This window comes from Acanthochromis polyacanthus, chromosome 9 (assembly GCF_021347895.1).
Source record: "Acanthochromis polyacanthus isolate Apoly-LR-REF ecotype Palm Island chromosome 9, KAUST_Apoly_ChrSc, whole genome shotgun sequence".
In the NCBI taxonomy this organism is placed as follows: domain Eukaryota; kingdom Metazoa; phylum Chordata; class Actinopteri; family Pomacentridae; genus Acanthochromis; species Acanthochromis polyacanthus.
In genome coordinates, this window is record NC_067121.1 from 21,201,570 (window position 1) to 21,215,240 (window position 13,671).

Sequence of the window (13,671 nt, forward strand, 5' to 3'; positions counted from 1 at the left end):
AAGGATTAGCACCTCTGACGCAATGTATAACGGAATGAATGTGACAAGGATGGGACAGTATTATTTTTTTAGTTGTGTAGCTGTCATGTTGTATTTGATCAAACTTGGGTCAATCAAGGTCTTGGGAGCAGTTGCATATTGGTGCGGTCACACTGACATTTTAGTGTTGTCAGGTAGGGCTAACTGGAGACTAATTTTTATGACCTGAACCACAGGTCATCTGGGTTGGAAATACATGATTTCTGGAAACTGGAGGCAGAGATTATCTCTTTCACTTTTCATTCTACTTTCATATGTGGTTAACTTCTGTCTAAGTCAGTCAGTCACAAATGTCCTCTGTTAGGTGTTTTGGGCTCATATATCATCGAGAGCATTTCTTTTAAGGAGACACGTGAGGAAAAGGGAAAAGATTTGCCCTTTGAAAAGGACACTTTTTCATATAAATGAAAAGCGGCAAGGTCAGTCACTGACATATTCAAAACAGCAAGAAGAATAGACTTGAAGATGAGATGTTGGCCCGAAAATGGAACCATTCTGACTGAGTAAAAAGCATAAGCCAAAAACCTACATTATTATAAAACAGCTCCAGACTAATGTCAAAGACTCAGTGCTTCCCATTGAAGTCTCAACTTGAAGAAGAGCTAAATTAAATGGTTGAACTCATTATCTGGGAGACATATTCTCCATTACTGTCTTTTACTGAAAAAGGATTCAAGACAAATAATGACTTTCAGTAAGCAGGGATAGAAGTTTTGTTTTGTGTGAATTCAATTCAAATTGAAAGCCAAAATAATTTAATGAGATGATATGAAACAAAATCAGGACTAAATTTCTTGAGATTTTTCTTGGATATTAGAAGCTAACAGTATTTTTTAACAGGCGTTTCTACTCACATTTCCCAAGACAGCTCTAACGGTAAGGGTGTACATGACATTTGGAGCTTCTTATGGCTGCCTGACATGGCCAAGTGAACGCTGAACGCAAGTAGCTCTAAAGAACATGTCACAAAGTGTAGATGTAAACGTCACAAAGACCACCATACTTGGAATTCCTGAGTGAGAAAATAAGTCTTAGAAAGGGATTCCACTGATTTACCATTGCACTCCACTGGCCTCATAATAGGCAGTCTGGATGGAATTGGATTCAGTGCAGCAGAACCTGCCATATAGCATTTGCACGAAAGGTTAAAAACAAAGCAGTTGCACTCAGTGTTGGTCTGAAGGAGAGATTAGGAGGAGTGTACAGATGTCTGGTTAGCTCACTAAGTCCACGTGCCCAAATAGTTTTTTTTCATTTCCAGACTGTTTTCACCCCAGCTGACACTGCTTCAAGTAAAATCACTTCAGGTAATTTTTCTTATTTTTCACATACACAGTTGTTCCCCCTGAGACCTGCAAACAAACATTCACAAACATTTCACAGATGGTGGTTAAGACTTTCCTCTATGATTCATTACTGGGATGAGGAAGAAAGCCACAATCAATGGCTCCACTGCATGTATGTGGACTGTATATGTGCAGTGGATGCTGAGACTCTATGCTTCTATTATAATCAGTGACTACAGCGGACGTGTGAGCAGCGCGCAATGGTTCATGTCCACAGGGTTGTTTTTGGACGCGAGTTTGTGCTGCTTCCCAACATCGGATGATTGATAGGTGTACAATGAGGCAATGTCACAACGGATGATTGACAGGTGCTCTTCAACAGTTTTTAACAATGAATTTACAACATAGCGACTGGTTTAGAAACTTTTGCTCATATTACATTTGAGGTGAGAAATAGGCCATACAGCTGCTGATATGTAAGATCTTGATCATGAGATGTTCCATCTTGACAGACTTCAAGCTATGAGATCCACAGCTGGTCAGCTCAGTCATAGTCTTAACTAGAAAAGCACTGAGTGCAGTACTCCACCAAGGCTATTTATTCCCCCATATGGCATTGTCAGAAGTGCAGCATTTGTTTATTAGTTATTGATGATCACAAATCACGGCACCATAAAGTGTGGCCATTTAATATAGATGTACTTGCAAACAAAATGGCCTTGCAGTGAGCACAGGCGTGTGTTATGCATGTGTACATTATGTGCGGACACTGAATCGCATGACCTAAATACGTAGTGGGCAGCAATTAATGGGACTTGGAAATGCCCCCACAGTTTAATCACAATTGTTTCTTGTATCATCTCCGACGGATAAATCCCAATAAGTCCACAGCGGTTGATTTGTAGTAGGATTGCAATCATGTGATCATCAGCAGGCAGCTGATGTAGTGTTCACTTGTTGTCATAGTTACAGTGACGCCTTGCTGCTATCTCACAATGGTACAGAAATCTTAGACAAATCCGTGGATCCACACTATAAGCTGCATCATTGCCACAATCTAATCACTTGGTCATTGTCATTTCTGACCTTCCCTGAAAATTTCATCCAAATCTGTCATTCCGTTTTTGAGTAATGTTGCTAACAGACAGACAAACGTACGTCGATCGTCACACTTTCCTTGGCAGAGTAGTAATGTCAGCTACAGGTGTGTTTTAGACATGACTGACAGATGGTTCCTCTCTGGTCAGGTTCAGTAGGAGGCACTCTTTTAAGAGCTTCTTGAATTACAAAGCTTTTGGGGAGCACATCTTTTTCCTACTTGTATCCAAATATCATTCATTTTGATTTTGTGGTTGAATAATTTATTTATTATTGGAATATCCTCTTAATTTTCTACCTTCATGCCTCCCGGTGCCTCCTAACATAGGTGTATGTAAATTGGCAGTTTTTCTCCAGTACCTGCTGTCTAAATGAAGTATGCCACTGCAATTCCCATTTTATGATACTATTTAGTTCTTTATGTCCCCAGCTGGTGAAATTAAATTTCTTATGGCTTGAAGGAAACAGTGTCGTCAGTGGTACAGGTGTGTGGTTCACATCAGTTGCTTTGATCACTCAATATTGAGATAATACAGCCTTTCACCTTTACTACAGTTTGAAACTCATCCAGACAAAAGATTGAAGTTTTACTGGTTATTTCATCAACGAACTGAAACAAGTGGATGATCTGTGATAAGCAGCAGCTTGGTCCTTTGAGGAGGTGTAGCTGTCATGTCATATTTTTTCTCTTTTGTTTGAGCCCCTCCCTCAGGAAACCAGCCTCCTGACACAAAAAAACACACAACTAAAAATAGGCAAGATGACAAAATAAATCCGAGAACAATCAAATACGAGAAAGGGAAAGTCAAGCTTACACAACCTTTAAGTGAAAAGTGTTGTACTGTAATGTTCCTGTTGTGTTATATGCCTCACGGTTGGCATAACAATCAGCTAAGAGAAACGGGTCAAGTTTAGCAGCAATGAAGACAGACGGTCTGGTTTGTTTTTCAGATTACTTCTGAGAATTTACAGATTTAATTCACAGCAGATAACTTCATCTTTAATGTTTTAGATCTTCTAATCTGCCACTTAGGAATAAACAATCCAACAAAAACTCAAATTAAATTCAAAGCTTTCCTCATTTCTCTCAACAGCCTTCAAGTTATAAAACCCATGAGCAATCATATGGTGTTTGTGTGCAAATGTAAATTTGTGCATCCAAGAAAAGCAGGAAAGTTGGCCCAGTGGCTGGCAGAAGAGGTGGGCAATGTTGGCACAGAATAGACCAGTTGGGAATTGCACATTTTTTCTTCCATCTTCGAATGTGTCTTTACATCAGTGGAGTGTGGTCAGCGCTGGGCTGTTTACAGCATTGTTAGCACCTCACATGGCAGCTTTGTTCCTCACCTAAACTTGGAATGAGTCATGAAGTGATTTTATTTTACACAGTAACAATATAATACAGGGAAACTGCACTGAGAATAACCTTATCATGCACAGTGTGCAGATGGTTCATCAGGGATGTGCACTGCCTGCACCACTGCTTTGAATTAGTCCTGCCTCAGTGGAATCGCTCACAGGGGCAAACCTCACGACCTGCTCCCTTCCTTCTGCTCCTGCGCCATCACTGCTTATTTCACAAACACAGTCTGATAATTGCCTGAAGAGACTGAGACCTTTATCTGGAAATGGCTTTGTTCTGCTGCTGTATTATTAGCACTGATTACTTAAACACACACACATACTCACACACAGCATTACAATTAATTATCATTATAAATGAATCAGAAATGCAGTCTAGACATTGGTAATGTGGTAAATGACTATTCTAGCTGGAAATACTTGATTTTTAATGGCATATCTACATATTTCCAGCAACCATTACTCCTGTGCTCTAATGGTACATTGTGTTAGCTAATCATGTCAGGCTAAGTGATGATTAGAGAAGTCTTGTGCAATTATATTAGCACATGAATAAAAGTGTGAGTTCTCATGGAAAACATTAAATTGCCGAGGTGACCCTAAACTTTTGAACGGTAGTTTATATGTATGTGTTTGTAAATGCCAGAATTAATTTGGTGGTGTCATATTAATAACACCAGCTCTATTCCTCAGACCAGTTACAGGGAAACCTCTGCTTGGTATGCTGAAAAAAATCACAATATGATGAAGTGACATAACAGAAACAGTTAACTTAAGAAATGGCAGATACATCCTGTTTACTTGCCGTAAAGATGTCTGAATTATTTCAAGCATGCTGAAGAGAAATACCAAATCGAAAATGCACTTTTGCGTCACTCAATGGACGTTCATGGAACCGCATGCACCTCTGTGTTCTACATTCTCAGTACATTTTGTTGTTTGGTGTTTGTGTGAGAGTTCCCATATGGACACATGTATAGAAACATGATGCCTGGTTGAAATACAGTACATTTAGTACAGTGTATGTGGCATTTAATAAGACAAGGATTTCAAGGATTAGTATTATCCTGAATTTCCCAACTCGCTTATCATTTCAGAAATGAATAAAAGTGACTTTGTCCTGCAAACACAATCAAATTTAAGGCCTTCTCCAGAAACTGTTGATTGCATGAAGAAGTAAAGCAAAAGTCTCATAAAATCTTCACTTTATAGTCAAATCCAAACAAAACAATGCCTAGTCATGTTGAATTCTGTGTATTTAGTTTATAAACGGTATCATTTCCAATTCTGATCTGACGCTTAGTAAATATTGCTTGTTTCTTCAGTAAAGTGGAAGTTAACCTGAAAGTGCCGCATTCAACATTTATCGAAGATATCTGCTGTTGTTAATGCCAATAATATATATCAACAACAGAATGTGAATCCCTTTGGTTTATTCTGTTGTTGTGACAAAGAACTAACGATTCAACTAATTATTTATGTTGTAATCATAGGTAGACAGCAGTTGCTTCAGATTTGTACCCAGCTTTGTAAACAAAGTCCTAAAGAACTGCAGCTTAAAAAAGACCTTCGGCTCATTACCATAGAGTTGAGTCAAGACTTTGCTGATTGTTGTATTGAATTCCCTGCAATTGTACAAGCAATTCTTCTTTCTCCTGTCACTTGGTGTTCACTGCAATCAATGCATAAATGAATCCAATTTGTCACTATTATGAAGTGAGAAGCAGCCGTGCCCCTCTTGATGCCCTTACTGATGGTACAAACAAAGTAGAGCCTGGGTTTCCAGGTTGATTTGCCTTGAAAATCAAAGCATTTGAAATTATCCATTCTATTAAGGCTGCCTTTAACTGCACAGGGACTCTGTGGATGCCACCTGATCAATATGAACATGCTGAGGCAGTTTTTAGACTTGCAGACGTACATTGCGTTTTCAAATTGATTACAATTGGCCGTCTGTGTCTTGGGACATACGCTAATTTAAACGCTTAAGTGACTGAACTGACTTTGATTTATCTTTATGCTTGTGCAAACAACTCTGTCTCAAACAGCTGAGCTAAAAAAAATCACAAGACAGATGTGTTGCCATAAGTCAAATGAAAATCGTAATCGCTTATTTTTTTCCCCTTCCTATTTATTTCTGGCTGCCACAAGCAGTTTTCTGCTCTCAAACAACAAAATGTCACATTATATAACAGTAATGTGAATGCTAAGGATATTACTCGGCTGCTGCCATCGCAGCAAAAGTTGCTGTAGGCATTTCTGAGGTGAATGGTTTCCTCACTTTTTGCCATATTGTTTTGTTGCTTAAAAGAATATTTTATTTCAGAATGTAAGTAAGTATGAACATTGCAGTCTGAGGTTGTGTGAAATTTGTCCAAACCGTTAATCCTCAAGGGGAGGAAAAGCATTATACAACTTTCTGAACACTGGAAGAAACCTATTTATTCATTCATCCATTCATGTTTTTACAAAAAGATCACAGTGGCCTCAGGGGTCAGCTGCTCACAGGAAATATAATTTGATCATTTATTAATAACAACAATAACTCGAGGTGCAAATGAAGAGTGCAGTCTCTTGCCAAGACCAATTTTAAAGAAGGTAATCACAGTTTGCACAAAAACTGAATGTGTCCTTTCTTTGAACACGATCCACTTCTCAACCAACCTTCATGAAAGCTAGTTTGGTTGTTTTTGGGTAATCCAGATATCATACTTCCACTTAGGCAGAGGACTAATTATTGTAAGTGGGAAAGTTATTCTATTCTTTCAGCACCTTTAGAAACAGTTGATGAATCAACGTAAGCATAAGTTTAACAGATTTGGAACTAAACTAATCATACCGTGAGTTAAGGTTAATCTGAGAGGCATTTATTTAAAGTTGAATACACAGTAAATCAACGAGAGTGCTGGAAGTGACAGAGGCAGAATCTGAGTTTTCATTCACAATATGAAAAAACCTAAATGAATTAAGTGTAACTTGGCAGTATGGTAGTTCAGATGATCACCTTAAATGCCAGCCATAAAAAGGAGAAGAAAATAACCTTTACACATTTATTGCTGCTATGTTTCCACCCAGCTCTTTGTACATTTTCCGGTGTTAGAGATAAAGGGCTTGCTGAATGTACACAGGAACTTCAAAATGAAAAATTCAGTTCAAAGTTGATTGTAGAAAGTGGGGTTTTTAAAGATATGCAAATACACTGACAGAGTAAGAGGCTTTGCATTTCCCTCTCGTGAATAAGAATTTGTGTTGCGGAATTGGTATTCTGTGTTTGAGTCCGACAGATAGTGCTCAACTTTGTACTGAGCTCTAAAGAAATATCATGGATGTTTAGCTTACCCACTTGGCAAACACTTCACTAAAACATTGCCACAACAAATTACTGGCTCACACCAGCACTGACGCAGCTGAAGGCAGCGTTGAATGTAGATTTTATAGTCTTTAAAACTCAACTTGTGTTTTAAAACATTAACAATGTTGCAGTTTCCCTGTTTTTTTCAGCTGTGTTCATAACTTTTTTTTCTTGCAGGGAGCGCTTACAGAGAATGCATGGACAATGGGACATGGGCGTTGAAGAGCAATTACTCCAATTGTGAACCCATTCTGGAGGAGAAGGTTAGTGTGGTGATGCAGGAGCAATCCTGCTGCCCTTCATTGTCAGCTTTCCATTCACCATCCCAGATAAATGCTCAACACAGTCTCTTATTATTACCCTCATGCCACACAGAGACATCGCTTTCGGAGCTGAAAATGTGTTATTTTTATAACGCTGAATGTATCTTAGACTGCAATTTTTTAATACGAATGGCGGTTTAACACACAGTTAAACTAAGCATTTGTTTCCTGATGACAAATCCATGAATACAATCTTGTCTGTGTCCCTTAAAGCACAGCCTGAGGCCAAACTGTAACACTGATGTACTGTATGCAATGTGATTTGGCCTGATTGCTCCACATCATGTCTCCTGGTCATGTGTATTTCTGGATCTTGCTCTATTTTCTCAGATAGTTTTAAGCCAAGACAACTGAAGTATGTCAATGCCATTTGCTTTCTTGACTTGCTTTCTCTCACTTTAACTAAACTTCAGAACAATGACCCCTTGATAGATGGAGAACATAAGCAGAGGAGCAGCTGAAAAGATGCAGAAACAGCCCAATTGCACACACATTGATATGTTGTTGTTATCATTGTCTTTCCATTTCAAGTATCCTGGATAGTATTGTGTTGTTAATGCTGTTGCTTTCAACTACAAACAGCTCGAGACAACTGAAAATATATCAAATCTTTTATATTATGTGATTGCAGCCCAAGAAAAATGTGTTTTACAATCTCATCCAAACACAGAATATGTTACTGATTGCTCCATTACAGGCCAGAGTTTAAATGCATTGATAAAGTAAGAGCTTATCTTGAAAACCCTCTGCACGCTTCTGCCTCTTAATTGTTGTACAGAAGCGATGTTGTCATGACCTAAGTATATAATTACTCGTGATGATCCATTAGTTCACTGAATATGTATTAGAATAGAAAATGTGCAAGTAAAAGCAGCTGCTGGCCGTACATTAGATAGGTCCTTTTGAATTAGTGATGTATTTCTACCTGTGTCTCTCTGTTCTATTATCCAACTGTAACATTAAAGACATTATTAATGTGTTATCTTTTCAGAGGAAATATCCAATGCATTATAAAATAGCGCTGATCATCAACTACCTAGGCCACTGTATCTCTGTGGGAGCCCTTGTCGTGGCCTTCATTCTCTTCTTGTGCTTAAGGCAAGTACAGAAATAGTACCTATCTAAAAGTGTCCTGTATTCATGAGACCGCAAAGAAGACAATCAGTGAAATTCATGTCATATCCTCAGACTGCATATCATTAACTTGCTTATGTCAGATGAATACATCTCTGCAGCCCAGTGCAGCTTCAGAAAAGCCTATTATGTATTTCCCAACACTTCTTACTTCTAGGCAGTTGTACTTCTTTTAATGTCCTGGTTTAGATAAACTCACACACACCTACATCTGTTATGACAGAACAGGGCAAATCCCCAAAAAGCCTCAGCTGCTTTGTGTACTGAGGTGTGACTGTCGTGGGTTTCTGAAAGCAAGTACTGATGTTCAGGTTCAAGCCCAAAATAGTTGCTGTTCTGTTCTGAGATTAAATCTCAGCAGATTTCAACAAAAAAAATCTGTAATTGCTGACAATTGGCTGTTGCTTTGAAAACACATTTTGATGAACACCTGCACCCAAAAGTCAATGTTAAAACTTGTATAAATTAAATGATTAGACTTTAGTAGGTCTTTAAATGTGGAGCACCCATCGTGTCTATTTTTTTTAGAAAGTAAAATTTGCATGAACACCTGTCACAACTGATTAAGATGTAAACGCAGAAATACTTTTCTATTCTGACTTACATTTCACATCGATACCTGTTTCTTTGGTGCTTAGAATTTTTCTCAGTATTAAAGCATCATTTGGTCAGTGCTTCCCTCCTGCCCACCTCAGGATCAGCTGATACCTTTAGTATAAAACCATGCAAAACTTAACCTTTTTCAGCATTATTGAGCCCTCGCAACTTCGTATGTAACAGAAGAGCCACACGGAGCTTTAGAGCCGAGAAACAATCTGAGCTCTATTGAAAAATGCACTCGCATCAATTTTACATCCACACTGGTTGCCAATCGAAAGAAAAAAATCTCTTCAGCACTTTTTTCATATGATCAACTTTGAGCATCGATATCATAGTTTCAGTGGCGAAATTGCACCAGTTTAATGCTTATGACAGTATATTATGACAGTCACAGTCATTGGTGCCCTGGATGTGTTTGTGCTTTCTAATATTTCACTGGAGAAAACTGCATTATGGTGATATGATCAAGGAGGATGATATCACCATGTGGGATAGCTAGTTGATCAAAACAAGTTCAAGCAAGTGATGAAAGGTCTCATATTTACTGACATTTTGGTGCCTGGCTCATCTTCTAGTCATGATTCCTTCTGTGTCAAAATGCTGTTTTGTTATTATGAGAAAACCGATATCAGCTCCAAACGCTGGTTATAGAAAAAACATGCTCATAAAATGCAAGATTTGGATTTAGATTGACTTCTAGTACTTAAATGACCTGCACCTTGAATGCACACTAAACATCTGCTGATTCTGAGAGGAGGTTTTTGTAGATTTGGTTGATTTTATAGGTAATCTGGTAATAATTGTCTGTACACCTATGCGCAAAATACAATCTAGCAGCTCATTTGACGTGCCGTTAGTCGTGATAAACAAACTGATTGGTTTAAGATGACTGTATGTCACGTTTTTACAGACTATCAGCACGAACTACTGGAGTCTCAGTCTGAAGTGACACAGCTACCCAAAAACTGATGAACAGCATCAATGCCAATAAGTTAGCAAACAATGACTCAATAAGATGTACTGTAGTTTTAAAACGCCATAATAAAGCATCTCTATCATGATGGTTTAGGAGCATACGATGTCTACGAAACATCATCCACTGGAATCTGATCACCACCTTCATACTGAGGAATGTTATGTGGTTTTTGCTTCAGCTGATTGACCACAATATCCATGAGAGCAATGAGGTAACTGTCATATTGTAGAGTTTACAAAATCTTACTGATTTCTTATGACACAGATTGTTTCTTGACTTTTTGTTTATGTTGAATGATTTAGTCTTTTCTTGTTTCTCTTTCAGCCGTGGTGTCGATTAATTACGACAATATACAACTACTTTGTGGTGACAAACTTTTTCTGGATGTTTGTTGAAGGGTGCTACCTTCACACAGCCATCGTAATGACTTATTCAACTGATAAGTTGAGAAAGTGGGTCTTCCTTTTCATCGGCTGGTGTAAGTATGTAGAAATTAACGCTGCACATGTAATGCTACACACAGTGTGTATCCACAGATTTTTAGAGTTGAATTCTCCCGATTTTGACAGTTTAGAGACAGTTTAACATCACTCAACTATAATTTGATAGTAATAATTAACCACATTGGACCCACTATGGCACCTATCGGAGATATAAAAGTTTCATGGTCTTTCCCACATTGTGATCTGTTAATAGTAATAATAAAAATATATGTTTTATATGTGTAGCACTTTTCAAAATACTCAGACACTTTACATAGTTACGTGATAAAATCAGCAAACATTAAAACAGAGGAACATCATAAAATAAACGAGAGGGAGAGAAGATTTGTGAGAGTTTTATGGGTCAGAAGGAGGACTCTGAACAGGATGGGTTGTGGGACAGGGAGGCAGTGGAGGTTTTGGGGTGACATGTTCGCGGGGGGGTGAGGAGTCTGGATATACTGAAGTTTATTAAGGACTTTTGAAGATGAATCACAGAGAATGCTGTTGCAGTAGTCAATACAGGATGTGATGAATGCGGGGATGAGGGTTTCAGCTGCAGGGACGGAGAGTGAGTTGCAGAGGCAAGCAATGTTTTGAGGTGAAAGAAGGCGGTCCAGGTGATCTGGTTGATGTGTTGTTTGAAGGTGAGGTTGCTGTCAAGAATGATTCCCAGATTATGGATGTTCTGTGATGGGGCCAGAGTGGAGTTGGCAATGGTCAGGGTGAAGCTGTCAGTGTTTGTTTGTTTTTTTTGTGTGAGGAATTTGGGGCTGATGAGTATTATATCCGATTTGTTGCAGTTTATTTGCAGAAAGTTATTTTGCATCCATGTTTTTATTTCAGTTGGTCAGGGTGGAGAAGGTTGTTGGGGTGATGGATTTGGTTGAAGTGTAGATCTGTATGTCATCGGCATAGCAGTGGAGATGGAGACTATGTTGACGTATATTAACAAGAGGGGAGGATGCATTAGATGAACAGGAGAGGTCCAAGCAACGAACCCTGGGTTAAAAAGAAAGCTTTCAAAATGGTAGACTGTGTTTTTTGATAAACCAGTAACTGGATGAGTTTTGCAACTCTGATGAATCTGAAAAACACAGAGAAGCCATTTTTTATTTTTCCAATCACCACCTTTATAAGTGTTTTTTTCAAATAAAACCACAATGACACAAGTCTTTAGACTGATCACACACAAGACTTATTGCAACAAGAAAGAATTTGGAAAATGAGCTGTAATGTGAATGTATTTTACCTAAGTAATATAACAGTACATGGCACGATGGACACCATCATACATTCAAAAGTGTATATATCTGGAGGACACAAATCATATGTCTGCCCAGAGCCTATCGGGTTTTTTAAAATTTGTTGTATCACACACATAATCGTAGGAGCTTCAGTAGAAATCAGCTAGACTTGTCTTGTAGGTTCTTGAAGATGTTTCACCTTCATCCAAGAGACTTCTTCTGTTTTAACTGACTTATGGAGAGTTACAGAATTTATAGTCTCTCCAGCTCACATGGCTGATGGTCCATTGATGACCAGGACTCACAGCCTCAAAGTGTGAATTGTTGTGAAACCAGGTGTTCCACTAACAACAACAACAGCAATCATGGTGGTGGGGCATGCCAGTTCACACAACAAAGGATATGAATCTGCCCAAAGTGGAGTGACTCACGATGTTAACAGTGGCGAAACTTTCTGTGGAGAGACCTTATCACAGCGGTATAGGTGCTTGATAAGTGGTATGGTGGTTACTTTCCTCTGTTTAAAGATGGCTGTTCCAATTTGACGTAGATAGCTTCCTTTACTCCTCTCTCAAACCATCTGTCCAAACGTGGCCATTGCTGTCCTCAAAGGAATGTCCTTCATTCTTCAGATACAGGTGGATGCCAAGTCTTGTGCTGAGAAGCTGCTCTCCTGTGTTGAACCACGTGCTTGTGAATCTGTTTTGTCTCTCCTATGTACAAGTGTGTGCACTCTTTGCTGCACTGACTGCGTATACAATATTGCTCCGCATGTGTATCGATGTTTTGTCCTTTACCCTTTCACACATTTAAAATCAGAATTTAGTTGTTTGTGAAAGCAGTTCCACCATGATGTATTTGACATCATTCAAAGTGAACATTTGTGTGAGAATCAGAGCACTTCAGACATGATGTCTGGTCTGCAGGTGAAGAACCTTTTTGTGTGTCTGACTCATGATGAGGCCTTGATTTAATAAGAGAACAGGGCTGCACTGAAGTGTGGACAGTGTCACTTTTTGTGCTTGACTCGCCGTAACGGAATGAGTTTTCAATTTGTAGAAGAGTTGTCTATGATCATATAAATTATACAGCCTCACCTTGACTGATGATGGAAGCATAACGTATGATGGACAGAGCTAACATTAGTGTCAGAATATTTCATCATCAGACAGAGGAATGCACACAGAAACATGCTTGTATACTTCACTGAGACAGTTTGACATTTTCTTTTTCTCTTTATGTAATGTACATTATGTGGTCTGCAGGAGAAAAAAACAGAGACTTTACTGCATCTAGGTCATGTTAAAATGATTCAACAGAGGTTTATGGACACAAGCATTAAAAATTAATATGTATCAGTAGAATACATGACTAGTAATGACAGAGGAAGATAGATTGGGAATCTTGTGCTGGCTTTAAACTCAAAATTATCAGCACATATAAATCTAGTCCTAAATAGATACAAAGTACTGGCAGCTTTTCTTATTAAGATTATATTATCCGAGTAGTTTTCTCTTGAAGGTCAACTCATCAATCCTCCAAATGTAGATTAAACAAGGTTTCTGTTTCAGTCCAGTATTACTGTTCTCACTGTCTAATGTGTTTGCACTCCCCACAGTAAGTGGAAGAATAGTATTTCTAAAAATAATACTAATATTGAAATAGAACCAGGTACAGCTGCATTGGAAATTGAATAACATATGGAGTTTTTTTTCATTTTACTGCAGCTACATTATGAAAGAGAATGAATTCTTCATTGTGCTGCTGATCTT

General features: G+C 38.4%; 1 protein-coding gene across 1 annotated transcript in view; it reads left to right on the forward strand.

Annotated features, from left to right (window-relative positions):
• LOC110968570 (corticotropin-releasing factor receptor 2) overlaps nt 1-13,671 on the forward strand; it is a 44,893-nt gene that overhangs the window by 15,678 nt on the left and 15,544 nt on the right. The window contains 4 exon segments of the mRNA XM_022218474.2: nt 7,315-7,400; nt 8,452-8,558; nt 10,264-10,381; nt 10,495-10,648. Coding sequence (XP_022074166.2) covers nt 7,315-7,400; nt 8,452-8,558; nt 10,264-10,381; nt 10,495-10,648 — 465 coding nt within the window.